Here is a 17,722-nt window from a genome sequence, read left to right on the forward strand (position 1 = left end):
AGGGACTTTCCGTTTTGAATTTTTCTCGGCGTTCATTATTTTTGTGATTTTTTTTTTGTCTACAACAAGTTTGTGTCCATATACAATATTTTAAGCTCTAGATCATCCCTAGACTTATCAAGTTGTGAATAAATTAAATGGATTAATTCTTTCAAATTCCTAAATGAACATCCAGAATGAGGTTCTTGGAATTGTTTGGGTGTAATATAGCATTCAATATGGTTTTAAACTGGCCTCTTGTCAGATGAGGGGGGAAATTTTATTTCATAAAACAGACAAGTGTTTAAATTTATAAAATAATTTAATATGAGTAATGTGTGCCCATAAAAAATGGTAACATGTACAATGAACCATTAGAAATACAATCATCCATAAATAAGTTGACAATGAAAACTTTGGCAGATACTACCTAAATATATTATCTATGATTATTAAAGGAGTTAGTTTTCTTAATGTTAACTTGTACTTCCAGGCTTTTTCTGGTAAATAATTAGATAATATGAAGTTACAACTTCCATGATGCAAATTCATTATTTTACCAAAAACAAAGATTTCAATGTAATAATTTTGTGTCTTATCAATGAAAATCTATGAATGAATATTTATTCCTAAAGTAAAAAAAAAGGAGCATACATAAAATATAGCAGATGTAAATTTTGATTTGAATGAAAGTATGAGTCTACATTAAACAATGTTCTTATAAAGAATTCATTAACAAATTAACTATTGGTAACATACAAACAACTTTAAAAACAACTTCACAATCCATACCTAAGTGTCAACCATAACCATGATTATAAACATTGTCAATCCATCCTAAGAATTTCAACAACAAAAATAATTCATACCACTGATATATAAGCTAATTTAATATCTTATGTAATCTTTGAGGTATCCATTTAATTGCTTTTTACAATTCAAAAATAGAAATCAAACCTTACTAAGAATACTCTTTTCTTTGAAATACACAATAAGAAAGATATAAGATCATTGCCCTTATTAAAACACATTACAGCTTTGATAATCTTCCAACAAACACCCTCCAATAGTCAAGCATATAAACATGAGCACACACAACCTTATAATGAACTGTTGACAAATTTGTTTTGATATAAATATTGTTGATTATAATTTTTGACTAGTACCGGAGGTTAAATAGTTTATAATGTATCTAACTGAATGAAGCACTAATGCTTAATTACATGGCAAAAACTATTGCATTAAATATATATATTTTGTACATTTTTTGACAATATAAAAACAGGGTAATTGCTGATATATATCTATTGCTTTGTATTGGGTATTTACATAAGCTAACATTTAAAATGCAATGTCATGTTTCATTTATTTAAAATTTGGCTATTTGGTGTTGAACTAATACTTAAACAAATAATCAATACATAAAAACACAAAGGGATTGTCATCTAAATCAATGGAATTCCTTGAATATAAAGACAGTATTGGTCCCAAATTTACAACATCAAATTCCTGGTTATTAAAGGTCCTTCATTTATTCTTAAATGTTTTGACAAAATAAATATTCTTCAATGAGTAAGTATGTTTTATCATGTATTTCACATTTGAAAATGTCATATTCATACATAAATTGTATAAAATATTTTTTTTTTTTCTTTTACTGTGGCAAGAATACAATACTTTGGCACCACATATTTTCACCAAAAACATAAATTAACTTGAATTTACTATGAGTTACATTATAAACTGTAACAGATCATTTGATTTTGGACCCTCAGTTTGAGACAGTTAACTGTCCACAAAAATAAACTAATAAATATGCACATAGACATGGTTAAACATTCCAACACATATACTTGCTGATCTATTTTCAGAACAAGTAATTAAGTCAAATAAAATTACTACATAATAGAGGTCCATATACAGTCACATTTAAAATCTTCATTGTATATTCTGAGATGACCCCCTTTAGAAGAGGACAACATAAATTATGTATGCAGCACCAGTATATATCACAGTTATGTAGATCACAGCGGACAATATTCAGAAGACTCTGAACTGATACTGGAAAGTGTGGGGCTACCGCCACGGAGATTTTCTTCTGGGAGATTCTGGAAAACAAGAAAAATCATAATAAAAATATAATTTAAGCTATTTTACATTTTGTATTTGAAAATATTTTCATCTTATAGCATTTACTTCTCAAAATCTGTGAAAAGGTTGCAAGATATTGCTTTAATAATCAATATATAGATAGTTATATTAATTATAAAGAAAAAACTAATAACATGTAGTTGTTTCTTGGTTTTTATTTCTTTCCAGAACAAACGATGATAGATGTTCTTGCTAAAGCAAATGTGCAATCAAACAAGAAGCCAAAGATCTGTATATTCAGAAATTATTGTGATGTTTTATTCATGTGAAATCTCACATTCATTTATATTTCTGTAGCAATTTTTTTTTTTTTTTTTTAATTTTTGCAAATGCATAAATTTGATCTTCAATTTAGTCAGGCGCCCAAGTATACACAATGATGAATGTATGTTTTGTTGTTGAAAAATTAGGTAAAACACATAGTTTTTCAAATGTATCACATTAATTAATCAATATCCACTATAATTCTAAATGTCATGTATTAACAATTTATTAATTTTGTACTTTGGGACATGGTTTATCAATAAAAAAAATGTATCAATATTGTGCCTTTTCTATCAATATGGAAGTATTCTAATTTTCTAAAAAAAAATCATTTGTACATTTCAGCTCACACAACTCTCGTCAATAACACTGCGAGTGAAAAATGCACTTTTCAAATGGTGAACAGTCCTATATAAATCATCCTTGATGTGAAAATGAATACTGTACACCAAGTTGTTAAAACAAATATTATTTTTCCAGATTTATTACTGATATCCCCCCTCAGTATCCTCCAATTTAAATTTATTCAAGTTTCCAGTGTCATGTAGTCAAACAGAATTTTTTTTGCGAATATATAATAAAACATTATAGTTATAATCGAAATTTACACTGATAATCTTTTTGATAGTTTAATAAATGCTTTAAATTGCTTTTTTGTTTTAAAGTATTGGAGTACAGTATTCAATATGAATTCCACAAATTCAAATTGCCACACATGTGGTATAAATCATTTAAATCATGTGACAGTTTGTGGGAGGAAAGAAGATGCTGACCATTCTCTAGTTCCCTGCACCAAATTCCAAACTAAAATATAAAAAATAACAAATACCAATATCCTAGTAGCTCTACGGAGAAAATAAAAATAAAATACAGTATGGAATCTGCAATGGTAAAATCTGGAGGGATAGGTTTGTAATAATTTAACCTTCTTATTAAACCTCTAATTACCTATGGTAAATACTCTACCCTCTTATAAACCTCTAATAACCTATGGTAAATACATCAAACCATTTACTGAACAGGAATCAACATATTTCCGATTCATATATACTTTATCAACCTAAATAATTTCACTACAGTGTTTCTGTTATAAAATTATAAAGGTCTGTTGAAAATCCTCTCTGAAAATGGTTCAATGGTTGAAGCATATTTTTAATTTAAAACCAAATGATTTCTGTAATTCCTTACATGATTTTCTGTTGACGATATATCTCCTTCCTCACCTTGGCAACATGATATACATAGATAATTATACATATAAAGATTTCATTAAAAACAAATATAAAAAATGTCATTTATAATTCCATTTCGATGATAAAGGTCATAAGACCAACATTTTATCCTTTATATGTTAATTTTTTTATATTTAACAAGATGGCTTTTTTAATTTGGTTTATATAAAAATGTGTATGAATTAGAAACTCTTTTTCAGTGTATCTGAATAACCAATCAACATGTAATCTACCAGGTTTATAATCAATCAAAAATCTGTGAAAAAGGAATGTATATAATCAAGTCACAGTAAGACATAGAAAATTTGGATGAAAAGATCAATCACACACAACTTGACTAAATTGGGTTGTTTTTCTCTTAGACTTATTGAGTTTTAACATACTTTTATCATCAAAATATGCTTTCTTCATTTGACATATATACTAACCACTATCTATGCTGCCAAGCTTCTTTTGTAGACTTTCTAATCTCTCTATATAACTGTCTTGTAATGACGGCTGGTCATCCACTATTCTCACCCTCCGCTGTGACTGGGGACTCTCTCTGTCTCTACTGACAGTTGGTGATGATAATGGTGTCGACAGGATTTTTCTACAATTATATTTTTATATCAGTAGAAAAGGATTTGGAGAATATCATCATTGTAATGATAGTCCTTTATGAGTATAAGTCAATTTTATTAACTAAAAAAGCTTTCTTGGATTTTCCTTATAATTTTGTTTTCATTTTATTTGTGGATATCACCAGTTAAATAGCAATTGTAATTTACTAACAATGAAATCCTCCATTAAACACTCCTAGAAATCCAAATATTCCATTCAAATAAGGTATTCAACAAGTGAACAGAAATTCTCAAAAGACCAGACTTAGGAATGGTGTTTTTGTTTACAAAGTGTCTAGTGAACCAGTATCTCTTGAGGGTGATTCTAAGACAATTCCTTTGCATTGGCATTTATATAAAGAAAATAAGAGTTTGTCAATAATTATAAAAGGTCATATAAAGAAATGGATGTACATACCTTCTAGCACCTGAGGTTTGTAAAGATGGTGATGATCTATAATCTTTTGACACGTCACCATTCAGACCTGGTAATGTACCATTGGTGTATGGTGATGTACGACCATTAACTGCATGTGGTGACGATGGATAAGAGTTATGGTCGTGACCTACATTTGGTGACCCATACATCTGCCCTAGGGAAGTTGGATGTGGCGAGGATGTAGTACGGAATCTTTGAGATGTTGAAGACAGATACGGTGACATATGATATAGACCATTAATGCTGGTATGTGGTGAAGAGGAAGATCTGGCATGAGGAGAATAACTCCTATTGGTTGGCATGTAACCTGCAATTAAACATGTAGACAAAATATGTTAATTTTTATAGATATAATAAAGTATTTATTTTCCCACAAAAATTGACTCAATAGAAAAATACAATAGAAGTTTAAAGTTGTCTGATTGGGAGTGAAAAAATCTTTGTATTGTGATACCTTAATAGAAACCATAGATAAATAAAATGCTTAGCTGAGTGCAGCCTGATACAACTGCAGAGGTAGAACCCTGAACAGTTCAGACAAGTTTGGACACAGCTAGATACTGGCTGAATTTGGATTGTGATCAAACTTTTGACATAAAATAGGTTTCTGACACAAAATAAATGTGGTAAAAGATCTTAAAAATTTATTGAGCAATACTATGCTATTGTGAAATACGGTGCAAATTGAAGATTTCTTCTTGAAACTTTTTAACAAAAATTAAAAATTTGGAAAAAAAAATCACCCCGATCTTTTAGAGAGATCCATACACTAAAACACAAGTTATTGTCTTGAAACTAGAAAAATGCTTGTTTTTTCTTTGCCCCTTTTTCCTGCAAGTTTGGGCCAAATACCCTCAAACGCAATCCTAGCCTTCCCTTTGTTATATGGAATCTTGTGGTACAATTTTAGAGAGAACCATACACTCACACACAAGTTATTGTCTGGAAACTATAAGAATACTTGTTTTTGACCCCTAATTCCTAAACTGTTGGTACCATAACCCCCAAATTCAATCCCAACCTTACTTTTGTGGTATTGAACCTTTTTATAAAATTTCAGAGATCCATTCACTTTAACTAAAGTTATTGTACGGAAACATAATGTGTTTTCAGATGACATCATAGCATTATACAAACCCCCACAAAAGTCATTATTTGCGTTCATATAAAAAATAAAACATTTGGTGCACAATGTCATTTAATCCAAAAAGAGTCTAAGAAAGCTTGAAAAATTAAATAAAGATTTGTATATATATAAATAATGTAAAAACTGATGGCTCATTCAAAGCATTGCTTGTGTTCCTTCATTGCGGTATGCAAATAAGGCACAAAATTATATAATCATTGTCATCAGTGAATGTTACAGATACAAATGTCAACCCAGAAAATTATTTTCAATAGCTGTTATTTTTAAAAAATAAGCTATGACATTAAACTTAATTAATCTCCATGGAAATGAGATGTGGCGATACTATTAATCTGCATACCAAATTTCATTGACCTACCACTAGTACTGACCTAATCACAAACTAATACATTGCTAAAGCCTTTGCCAGAAACAGTATGCCTAAGAGTCCCCTTTTACTTCAAGACAAAAAAGATAAGGCTTGGTAACTATTACATTTCAGCTAAGGTTTTACACTGACATTTGATTTTAAAGATTATTTATTTATATTTCAAGAAGTTCATTATTACTAACGTTCTACGTACTTATTACTTCTGCAATTTACAAATAAACATAGCAATATGTTTTATAATATATACATCATATACCACACATATCCTGTTATGACTTATTTTATCTATTGTCTTTATATCCCTACAATATCTAGGGTATTTAGCTAGACACCGAAAGGTAAACATGTTCTGCGTACCATATCAAATTTTACATCAATAGTAAAAATTTAAATACAATTAAAAATATTAATGTTACATCAGACATATAGACTGATTACAAAATCAACCTTATTACAATAGACTGTTGTAGTTACTATTGCACCTATATTGTTCCAGCCAATGTACAACAAAGGACGGCGTAGGTCGGTGCTGGGAGATTTTTTTTCAACTAAAAGAAACTTTTGAATAATGACTTAACAATTTAACTTCTTACAAAGTGAACATAAATAATGAAAGCTAACCTTAGCAGTATTCATGAAATATGGAGAAATATATCCTTGTCAAATTTCATTCCTTCAATACACCTTATCGCTAATCCTGACTGACCACAGAATCACACCGGCTCGAACTATTGATGTCATACAACGATCACTTTTCCATTGTGCCGTCAGATATTTTGTATTATGACGTCAAAATTTTACAGAAACCTGTGTGATTTCCAGCAATGGCGGACAAATAGCGATAATGTGCATTGTTTCCAACTCAACTTTCAAAGAATGTAACCTCACGTTTAGGTGAGGAAAAGTTTCCTACATGCAAACAGATTAACAAACAAATGGATGGACAAAAGGATACACCAATCACCACATACCACAGTAAACAGTGGTATAGTACAGGATAAAACCTTTCTCTCACCTTGCTGGGTATCCACTGTACCAGATACTACAGGAGAACCAACTCGTGTTGCTCTTTTCCATTTGTTTACCAGAAACTTCATTCTAAAATACAAAATGTTCATAATTCTTTTATTCTAAGTATTTAAAAAAAACTTAGGAAATAAAAACATTATATTTGCCTCAAAATCTTTGTGGTTCAACATTTGATAGTTGTTTCATTAAAGTATGTCCCACATACTCCTATTACTTATATACAATTGTTATCATATTTACTAATACACTCAAATATATCTGTAAAATATAATAACTGGAAAATTAAAACATAGACATTAGTACAAACACTAACCTGCTAACAGCCACAACAACTCTGGCAGCACTTCTAAATATGGTGTACAATCGACTGTGAGATGTACGGGGCTGCATGTCCTGAGGTGAGGGGAAGGCCCCCATTCTGGCTATTAATGCTAAAGTAGTTTGTTCACAATCCTGGAAGCCACCCAACAATAACAACAAGTACTTTTTCTGGTAAATCAGTGCCTTTCTGTAGCTCTCTGTCCTCAAATATTTACCATACAATCGCTGCATCTGCAAAAACAACCAACATATCGTTTGTAAAATTTCGATCCTTTTGTTTGAATGTAACATTCAACATTTGTAAAAACAGGCTATAAATCAATTTCAACAAACTGTGCAAGTACATATTTGTAAGTGCTTCTAATTTTTGTTTTCACAAGTGGTATGTTATTTTTTTTTACAATTAACACTATGAATATTGCAAGGAGCAGACTATAATAACTGAATTTTTCTTGTTATAACTTACTTTATCTTTGTCATGATCTGATAGAACACCAGATGATGGCAATGTAGATCTTCTATCTCTTTCTATTTTTAGATCATGTTGTTGCTGTTCTATTTGTCTCTCAGCATCATTGAGTGAAAGTTGTAGAGAAAGTCTCTCTTTAGCCCATTCTGCTTTGTCTTCTAAATGTTTGTCAGTAAAATGTGAATTGGTTTGGTCCCCATTCTGAAATATTAAATATCACATTCATCACACATTACAGTATTGACACTTTATAGTTTTTCAACTAATTTGAATCCGACAAAAGAAATAATTTTGAAAATGTTTAAAGATATTTCAAACTGTTACAGTAAAGTTGTCAAACAGGGCACATTATAAGTAAAATAATATCTAATGTTACTAATCATTTTATTTCTAAATTTTATACTTGAAAGGTTATAATTGCAGTCTTTATCCATTGAATTGTTTATATAAGATTTACATTGATGAAAAAATTCTAAATTTCCATATTTTGCTCAAGGAAACCTCAAATAAATGAAATAAAGGAAATACAATTTGATGAAAGGTTATCAGACAACCAGTCATTGATTTAAGATAGTTGATGAAAGGTTATCAGACAACCAGTCACTGATTTAAGATAGTTCACAAATTAGAAACAAGCAACATATTGATAACTATTATCTATCTCAGCTACATGGATTACAGAAAAATGAAATAATTAGTCAATATGATGTTAAAACTATCTCTAACCTGTACAGCATTTTCTCTCTGTCGGTATCTCCATATATCCTCCTCTAGGCGACCAAGAGTCTTGCGTAGCTCTATTTTCTCCTCAGTTAGTCTGGAGACAAAGTTTGTTAGCTCATTATTATGATGTAATATACGGCCATTTACAGCATTCAGATCTGGTCTGGACATGAGGTTTCTGTCAGCCTGAATATAACATAAAATACAATTACTTTTTACATTTCTATTGAAATTTCTGATTCTGTATTCATCATTGTTTCTTTTCTTTTGTTATCTGGACCTTTATCATTAAATGAATAAAATATCAGGAGGTCATTTTTTTACAGTCATCAACAGCAAGACAAATGCTCTTCCAAAATATCTAGCTCTGTATCACTCCAAGTTAAGACAAGTTGTGAGTAAATTTTACAGACTACCAAAGAATAAGTAAGATCTGTTTTCATGTGCCATAAATCAAGTATGTGTATATTGCATGTCTGAAGTACATACCCCAGATTCAAATGTGAGTGGTATCTGTACATGTCGTAGCTCATTCATTAAATCTTTGACTGAGTTCTGTATAGCACTTGCCTCCTCATCGGACCTACAAAATAATAAATACTTTCATTTTATACTTCCTAAACCTTGTTTGATATAGAATAACCATCATTTTCCTGTGCAATTCTCTAGATTACACAAAAGTTATAAGTCAACAATGTGCAAACACAATTTATTTAAAAGACTTACTAAAATTAAGATTTTTAAGTTACATTTTTACCACAAGCCACAATGGGTGCATACACTATGGAAAAACATATTTTTAATCTTATAAAATGATTTTTTTTTGGTGCCAGAAATTGTTCTTATAAAACAAACACTTACTTTACAAGTTGTCCTATCTTATCTTGAAACTGTAACATTTGGTATTGTAGACTCTGACAGAGACTCTCAATCTGTGCCTTGTACACTTTCCAGTTCTCTCTCTGTTCTGTAGATTCTACATCACTCTCAGGAGATCCTTCTGTTCTCACAGACATGTCCTATAGATAAAAATATATAGTGAGGAACTCAATCTTTTGAGAATACATGAGAATATGGTTAAAAAGATATTACTTTCAATGCCCCTGATATCAGGTAAGGGGTAAGTTGGTAATGTACCTTTAGACCTAATCTTCCAGGTATTTAAGTGTATTCTTTTATTGGTGACACAGATGAGATACCAGCAGTTTACCAGACCTAGTTATGTATATCTTTCTAATTCTATTATTCAATTTCACTTCTTCTTTTAGTTTAGATGATTATGGGATTAGAAATCAAAATTAAACTAAAAAGAAAACACTGTGGTCTGATGTCATTGCCAACACTATTGTGGAATGTTTATACTAATTATAACAAAATCAAAAAGTGTATTTTCCAAGAACAAATCTTATCAAATTTAATTTCTTCTGACAGCATATAAATTTCTAGTAAGCATACCCTTTCAAAAGACTGATTATGTAGTGTGCGTAGTTTTTCCTGTTCATAATCTCTCATTATATCCATCTCTTTTTCTTTGCTTATGGTTACTTGTTCTTCTAAGTTTAGAATTTTCTGCTTCAATCTTTGCATTTCTAGATCAGCTTCATGCTTAAATATAACGATAAATTATAATTAATGCGAACATGTTAATATCAAATCTTATTAGCAGTAAATGTTTATTGGTTGAATAAATTCATCATTTAGAGAGTACTATCCTACAAGGATTGTACAAATTTAGAACACTGTGGATCATTAATTTTTGTGGGTACCAATTTTTTGTGGATTCTGGAAAACTTGCCTTATCGTGGATATGTGATTTTGTGGTTTTGCCATATTCTGCATACATTGGCATACAACCTGATGGTAAATTTGTACTTTGTTGAAAATTTTTATTTTTTGTTCACCTGCTTCCACGAAAACCACCAAAATTGGTATCAAACAATTATTTATGAATCAACAGTACTTCACTTTTTTGCAAATTACAATTATTGTTATGAAATGTCTATCTCTTAAATTTCCTTTACAGGAGGAGAAGCATGAAAAGTCTAATTTGGTGTAAAAAGATTTAATCTGTTTCCTGTAAATACATTTACATATCAGAAAGTATAATGGAACAATTTTGTTTGGTTCTTCATTTAACATGTTCACCATAAATAATCAACCAAAAATATTATTTTGAAATAATGATATTTTTCATACCAGTTTCATTTTAAAATCATCTCTTTCTCTTTCTAACTGCCTAGCTGATCGTTTATCTGCTATTTTTTCAGTATCTCTCAGTCTTTCTCTTTCATTTTCTCTTTCCTTCATTATTTTCATGTCATTACGTGTCTGGTCCCTCTCAACTTTGACCCTATTTAACTGGTCTCTTTCATGTTCATAGTGACGAGTAATGTCCAGTTTCTGCAGCTGAAAAAATGAAATAATTTTTGAAAGTCAAGATATTAAAGTCAAAACATGTGTATGAATATTTGAAAAAGAAATATAAATATATTAGTTAATTGTCATGATAAATTGGATTAAACCCTACCTTAAAACACAAAAATAAAGCTTCCTTTGCTTAGTAACATACTTTCTTTATAGATTTTAAGACAGTGTATAGATACTGTTTTTATAGCCTGGTATCTTTGGTACACATCTCTAAAAATTACATTTATTTTTCATAACAATCAATTCTTAAGAAGGGAAGACAGTAACTCAAAAAGAAAAAAAATAACTAAATGTTATCTGAACTTTTATTGGAATAGAAAAACTTCTTCCTAGTGAGATCTTTAAAGTCATCTCCTTATGTCTAAATCAATTTTGTAATTCCTAATTTCCTGAATGAAATTTCTGCAAGATTCTAAGTTGAGACCTTTAATAATTACCTGTGCTTGATCCAATTCATTTTTAAGCTGTCTACATGCTTGTCTTTCATTATCAAGTTCTTCTCTTAATGATGATTTCTCCTCATCTATAGATTTAAACAAATCATTATTTCTTTTCTTCTCTCTATCCAATGATCTTTGTAAGTCTAATACTTTGGCCTTTTCTGTTTCTAATTCCATTTGTAACTCATCAAATATGCCTTTTTCTCTGTCAGAACTTTCCTGTAAAGAATCTCGTTCATTCTCAAGATTATGTTTCAATTTCTGATTCATGTACTTCTCTCTTTCAAGTTCTCTGCAATTGAAAAAAAAGTTTAACTAAGATCATCAACCTAGGGTTTTCTTAAATGTTCAAGACACACAATCTTGTAGTGACAAATAATCATGCAAAGTTTAATCTCCGACCTTCAAGAGTTTTTTTAAGTTAGAGATCTGAATGATTTTTTGTTCATTTGCACAGTGGTTGTTATGTTTTTTGCCATGACTTTTAAAGTGGGTTTTCTTTCTTTGTATGCAACAAACCTTCCAATAGTGGAAATAATCATGCCAAGTTTCATCACTACACTTCAAGGGGCCTAATAATGCTATATATTCATTTCTCTAATTCTTTGTCAATTTATCCTTTTCTGCACCCATTGTATAAAAAAATTTAATCAACGTGTGGTTCGTTTGATCTCAGTTCTTCATTGGTTAAAATCGGATTATGACGCTGAATATTCTTGTTTTCCTCTGAATTTCCTATTGTGACGGCATGAAAAAAGGCGACCATGCCTGATGACGTCACGTAGAAAGAACACATCTTTTTGCAGATCAGTCGCAAAGAAGCAATAAGTTTGCCTGCGTATTGTTTGAAAATCATTAGAGAAACAGATTCCACCACCAAATCTTGTGTAATACAATATTTATCCACTTTCGACAGTTAAATTTTAAATATTTAAAACGCTCGGCCAGCCTCGTGTTTTAAATTTGAAAATTTAACTGTCTAGAGTGGATAAATATTGTATCACACTCAATGCAGTGGTGAAATCTATATATAACTCTTCACTTTTTTATAGCAATTTTAATAATTAATTATTATATATCTAAAACACTTCCTGTTTAGACCAAGTGATTTGCTATGTGAATATAGTAAGAGCCAATTACCTTTCTAAATCAACACATCTAGCTTTCTCCATGTCTATAGTAGTAGCAAGTTGCTGTAATTTGTTCTCATAGTCTGTGACCATGTTATGGAAGTTTTTCTGTTCTTTGTCTAGTTCCTGTTTCAGTGCACTAATTGTGGTCTGGTCTAACTCATATGTATTCTCAGCATGAACACGTCTGTCTCTTTCCATCATTACTTCTTTTTTCAAGGCCTAAAATTTTAAAAGCAATAAATAAGCTGTCAGAATTCACAGCATATGCTTTCTGCACTTTAAAGATAACCATCATTGAAACAAAGAGGGCAGCTAGTACAAATGAAATTAATGTATTCTAATGTATGGTGATTTCAGGCTGGTTTGACCTGCCCCATCATGTGCAATTTTTTTTTCAATCTATCACAGATCATATGTCCATATATTCAACATCAAACGAACCTCCATTTTGTCAACACTAAAAAAGCAAAAAAAAAATTAAATCTCTGTGCAATTGATTCATAAGCACAGAAATTGTTGACAGCTGCTTCATGGATCAACAACCCACCAATCAAGAATACAAAACAGACAATAAAACATAAAGTGAAAATATGTATGTTCTAATTACCTCTACAACAGTTTCTGGTTGTGTCGTCTCTGAGTTAACTCTATAATCCTCCAATTGTACTTGTAGATTATTGAACTTGAATCTCTCTGCATCTAATAATTCACTCAAATAATGACTCTTTCCTTTCTCCTCATCTAAAGCACCACTGTAAAATAGTAAGATTAAGATGGCTTTAAAAAAAGTAACACTTACACAGGTTTAACAGAAGTTTTTGTTCAATAACAGTGAATTCATTTGTTTAGGTGCATAGAAATACAGACATGTGACAACTTGGCTTTTTTTAATTTATAAACATGGTGCATTCCAGCTTTTTGAAAATTTTCTTTGACTAATTCTATTTGTGGTTTAATTTTACACCCAAATAGTAATAAATACAAAGTACTGCTTATTAGAAATCGGATTCTTCAGTCAAGCACATCTTCTTTGTAATTTAATTGTTTTCCATTATATTTCCTATATTTAATTGTTGAGGTCACCTAACTAAATATATCTAATTGTGGAGGTCACCAACTAAACATATTTTATTGTGGAGGTTCCCTTACTAAACATATTTAATTCTTGAGGTCACCCAACGAAACATTTAATTGTTGAGGTCACCTAACTAAACATATTTAATTGTTGAGGTCACCCAACTAAACATATTTAATTGTTGAGGTCACCCAAATAAACATATTTAATTGTTGAGGTCACCTAACAAAACATATTTAATTGTTGAGGTCACCCAAATAAACATATTTAATTGTTGAGGCCACCCAACTAAACACATTTAATTGTTGAGATCACCTAACTAAATATATTTAATTGTGGAGGTCCCCTAACTAAACATATTTAATTGTTGAGGTCACCTAACTAAACATATTTAATTGGGAGATCACCTTACTAAACATATTTAATTGTCGAGATCACCTAACTAAACATATTTAATTGTGGAGGTCCCCTAACTAAACATATTTAATTGTGGAGGTCATCCAACTATATATATTTAATTGTGGAGGTTCCCTAACAAAACATATTGTTCAAAAAATAAATGAAAATGTTATTTTCTCAGTTGTCAAATAAAATATTATGATGCTCTTCTGTTCTTTCAGTATATATATTCATTAAAATAAAGTGCATAATGAAGATGAGGACAATGCAATACACAAAAACATATGAAAAGTACATAAGATGTGTATTATACATTTATATAAATGTGTTTAGTGCATTTAAAGCTTGGAATAGTGATAAAATTTTATTTTACATTGGCTACACTATTGTTATAAAGGTAATAGAAAAAATTATTTAAAGAAAACTTTGCAAGAAATTAAATTTGGCAGATTTTCATTTTAACCCTAGAAAAGGAAAAATATCACATTGTTAAACAAAGTCAATAAAGCCAATATATGAAAGAAGTTTAAAAAAATAAAAAAGGTTACACATTTAATTTCACATATGTATTTAGTCATTTTCGGCACTATAAACCAAAATGTCTACATAATAACTTAGAAATAGGGGAGATTTGTGTTAAATTTAAGAATTATCAATACAAGTCTGTGGTGAAAGATATACCAAAACAATTGTATCTGATTCATACCAGTGCTATTTCAGAAATCAGGTAAGGGGATGAAGCACTCAAAGTATAGATTATCAGGTTTTCTACACACTGATATCGTAAAATATCAGCCGCAAGCCACAGTGTGAACCTTTTTGACAAGTGAGTGCTGTGAACGAGTTAAAAAGTTTCACATTGTGTCAGGCGGCTGATATTTTACGATATCTATATGAAGAAAATCCCATTATCTGTTTATCCTTCTATTACTGGTCTTTTCCCTCTTCCAGTTTTACGCTTGACGAAAGCAAGCTTGATAACGTCTCCTCTCACATTGTGACGTCGCCGATAACTTCTCCTCTCACATTGTGACGTCGCTAGCAATGCCTGGTCTCGTTTTGAAACTTTGATACAAGAATTACGGAGTGACAGAGCAGGGTGATATAGGCGTAGGGAAGGACGATAATTACTATTATCATATAGTGTACAGTCTTATATAAAAGAAGATGAGGCGTGTAATATTTTTTACAGTTACATTAGTAAGTATTAATTATTAATAAAACAACACAATTTCTATGCAGTGTTAATTTACTACAGTGACTATGTTATTTTCACATCCATGCATTTATTTTTTTTTTACTCCATATAATTTTGTAATTTTTAGCTATATCGATTGAATATTAAATATCATTCATTTGGAGAAACCAGCTGATAGATGTGAAAATTGACAAATGAATAGGCATATGACACAAAGATACTAGACTAACACAAAGCATACACACAGTAACTTACACCAAAGAATCCCACATTTCCCTGTAGAAAGTAAAATTACCATCGATACAATTATCATATACAAATCTTTATCTCTGCTTGGAAACGAATGCAAAATAAATGAGTCATATAAATTTTTCATAATAACATCAGCAATCCTGTGCTAGGAAATGAAATCCTTTATATCATGAATATATTCCAAAATAATAAAACCAAAGCTCACAAACTTCAACCACTAAATGCATCAAACTGCAACAAATATCTTCTTAAAACAGTTTGTACATATTTCTTCAGGTTAAAAAAAACAATGTTCATAAATAGATTTTTCATCTACTTAAATATAAATTTCTTCACTTATATCATTTTTTTTTTCTTAAAAATCATGAAAGTACAAAAATATAAGTTTGATATGTACAATCAATATTCTATATATAAATCTTTTTCAAGAAAAATGATGATTTAAAGAATAAAAAGAATTCTAAAACAATTACCTACCTAAATTTGACAAAAAGTGCATACATTGCAGTTTGATGTTAAGATACAGATATTCAAATGATAAAAGCACATCATGTGACATCTCAGAATACTTACGATACTGAAACAAATCTACTCTGTTCTCTCTCAAGTGCATCTTTCAGTTTGGAGATCTGATTCTGTAGATTGGAAGTTTCTGTTTGAAGATCAAGATTATGATTCTTCTCTCTGGACAACAGGGTAGATAACTCACTATTTCTTTCACATTCCATATCATAACGAGATCTGACATCATCTTGTAGTATTTTTTCTTGCTGTAACTTATATTCCAACAGTTGTGCTGCAATTCAATAAAAAAAAAATCATTATAATGATAAATAAATTTTTACCATTCTTTTGCTTGTTATGAGTAAACTTTGAGATTAGATTTGACTTGAAGAAATTTCAAATCATTAAAGGTAATTCCGAAAGTCCTGCTTCCAGCGAATAACTTTAATACAAAATTTTTTACTCTTTTTGTTTCAAAGCCTTACCTTTTCAGAGACAGATGCTTGTACAATTAACAAAGAGTTAATAAATAGTAAAACATTACTGGTATACATGAGTTTTGCTGTAGTAACGCCTTACCTTCGAAACAATTGAAGAATCTGATACAGATTTTCTTTGTTAAATATAAAAAGCATCTTCAACTTCTGTATTTTACACTTCATATAGATTTAAAATCATATAAAATATAACTCTTCAAACTATTAAATAAGAAACCTTGTCTTTTAGCTTGTCTGTCTTTCTTTGTGGTTTGATCTTCTATAGTACTGAGCTGTTCTGACATCTTCTCTCGTTCTTCCTGATGTTTCATCATAGAGATGTTGGTATGAGCTCTTAGATCTCTGATTTCAGCTAACATTGACTGACGATCAGCGTTGAAAATCTGTCCGAGGGAGGATTTCTGGTGTTCTTCCTTTAAAAATTAATTATCTTTTGTTTTATTTAACAGAACTGATTGTAAATATGTGTTTAGGATCTATAATTTTTTTCACATTCGTGTGTTTTTGTCTGTTATATTTTGTATCACTAATTATGATTATTGCTATTTTACAAAATTTCCTTTGATCTTACTTATAGATTATTTCCCTTTCTCAGGACAGGAGAATGATATAAAACTGGGTGTAGGAGCAAAGACAGGTCAGTATAAGAGTCAGAACCATGTGTGCAAGTAGGATGAAGTGTATTCCTATAGACTGTTTTCTTACTAACTAGGCATTACAAATTGATTTGATGTGTTGGTCTAATTTATTCATATCACATTGACACATTCTTGTCCAAATTTGCATGTACTATTTGCCACAGGATATTAAGCACTAACCCATCAACATTTACATATCTTTATCTTAATTACCTGGTTTCTGATTTTCTGTTCCAAATTCTGTATCTCAGAAAGGTCTGCGGTTGGATGAGACAAAACATGTGACCTTAATTCAGCCAATAATGTGTCCCTTTCTTTGGCAAATACGTAACTTATGGCTTGTAGAAGTTCACCTCTCCAATCAGATACATCAGGACCCTAAAATCAACATTCAACATCATAAACATTTATTTGGAGGTAAAAAGTAAAAAAA

At 30.3% G+C, this 17,722-nt stretch overlaps 1 protein-coding gene across 10 annotated transcripts in view; it reads right to left on the minus strand.

The window, feature by feature from the left end:
• Positions 1-282: 282 nt before the first annotated feature.
• LOC143065044 (uncharacterized) overlaps positions 283-17,722 on the minus strand; it is a 132,238-nt gene continuing 114,798 nt past the window's right edge. For 7 of the 10 annotated variants that reach the window (XM_076238344.1, XM_076238342.1, XM_076238346.1 and 4 more), the window contains 19 exons: positions 17,503-17,667; positions 16,869-17,064; positions 16,224-16,446; positions 15,654-15,674; positions 13,334-13,478; positions 12,734-12,945; positions 11,591-11,885; positions 10,923-11,132; positions 10,182-10,331; positions 9,588-9,745; positions 9,216-9,309; positions 8,730-8,912; positions 8,001-8,204; positions 7,527-7,765; positions 7,200-7,282; positions 4,647-4,974; positions 4,055-4,218; positions 3,583-3,617; positions 283-2,087 (listed from right to left, as the gene is read on the minus strand). In XM_076238344.1, the coding sequence (XP_076094459.1) occupies positions 2,004-2,087; positions 3,583-3,617; positions 4,055-4,218; positions 4,647-4,974; positions 7,200-7,282; positions 7,527-7,765; positions 8,001-8,204; positions 8,730-8,912; positions 9,216-9,309; positions 9,588-9,745; positions 10,182-10,331; positions 10,923-11,132; positions 11,591-11,885; positions 12,734-12,945; positions 13,334-13,478; positions 15,654-15,674; positions 16,224-16,446; positions 16,869-17,064; positions 17,503-17,667 (3,189 nt within the window). In that variant the 3' untranslated portion in view covers positions 283-2,003. Of the gene's footprint in view, positions 2,088-3,223; positions 3,240-3,582; positions 3,618-4,054; positions 4,219-4,646; positions 4,975-7,199; positions 7,283-7,526; positions 7,766-8,000; positions 8,205-8,729; positions 8,913-9,215; positions 9,310-9,587; positions 9,746-10,181; positions 10,332-10,922; positions 11,133-11,590; positions 11,886-12,733; positions 12,946-13,333; positions 13,479-15,653; positions 15,675-16,223; positions 16,447-16,868; positions 17,065-17,502; positions 17,668-17,722 lie in introns of all 10 variants that reach the window. The other 3 variants (XM_076238348.1, XM_076238341.1, XM_076238347.1) reach the window with 3 other exon arrangements.

This window comes from Mytilus galloprovincialis, chromosome 2 (genome assembly GCF_965363235.1).
Source record: "Mytilus galloprovincialis chromosome 2, xbMytGall1.hap1.1, whole genome shotgun sequence".
NCBI classification, from domain to species: Eukaryota; Metazoa; Mollusca; class Bivalvia; order Mytilida; family Mytilidae; genus Mytilus; species Mytilus galloprovincialis.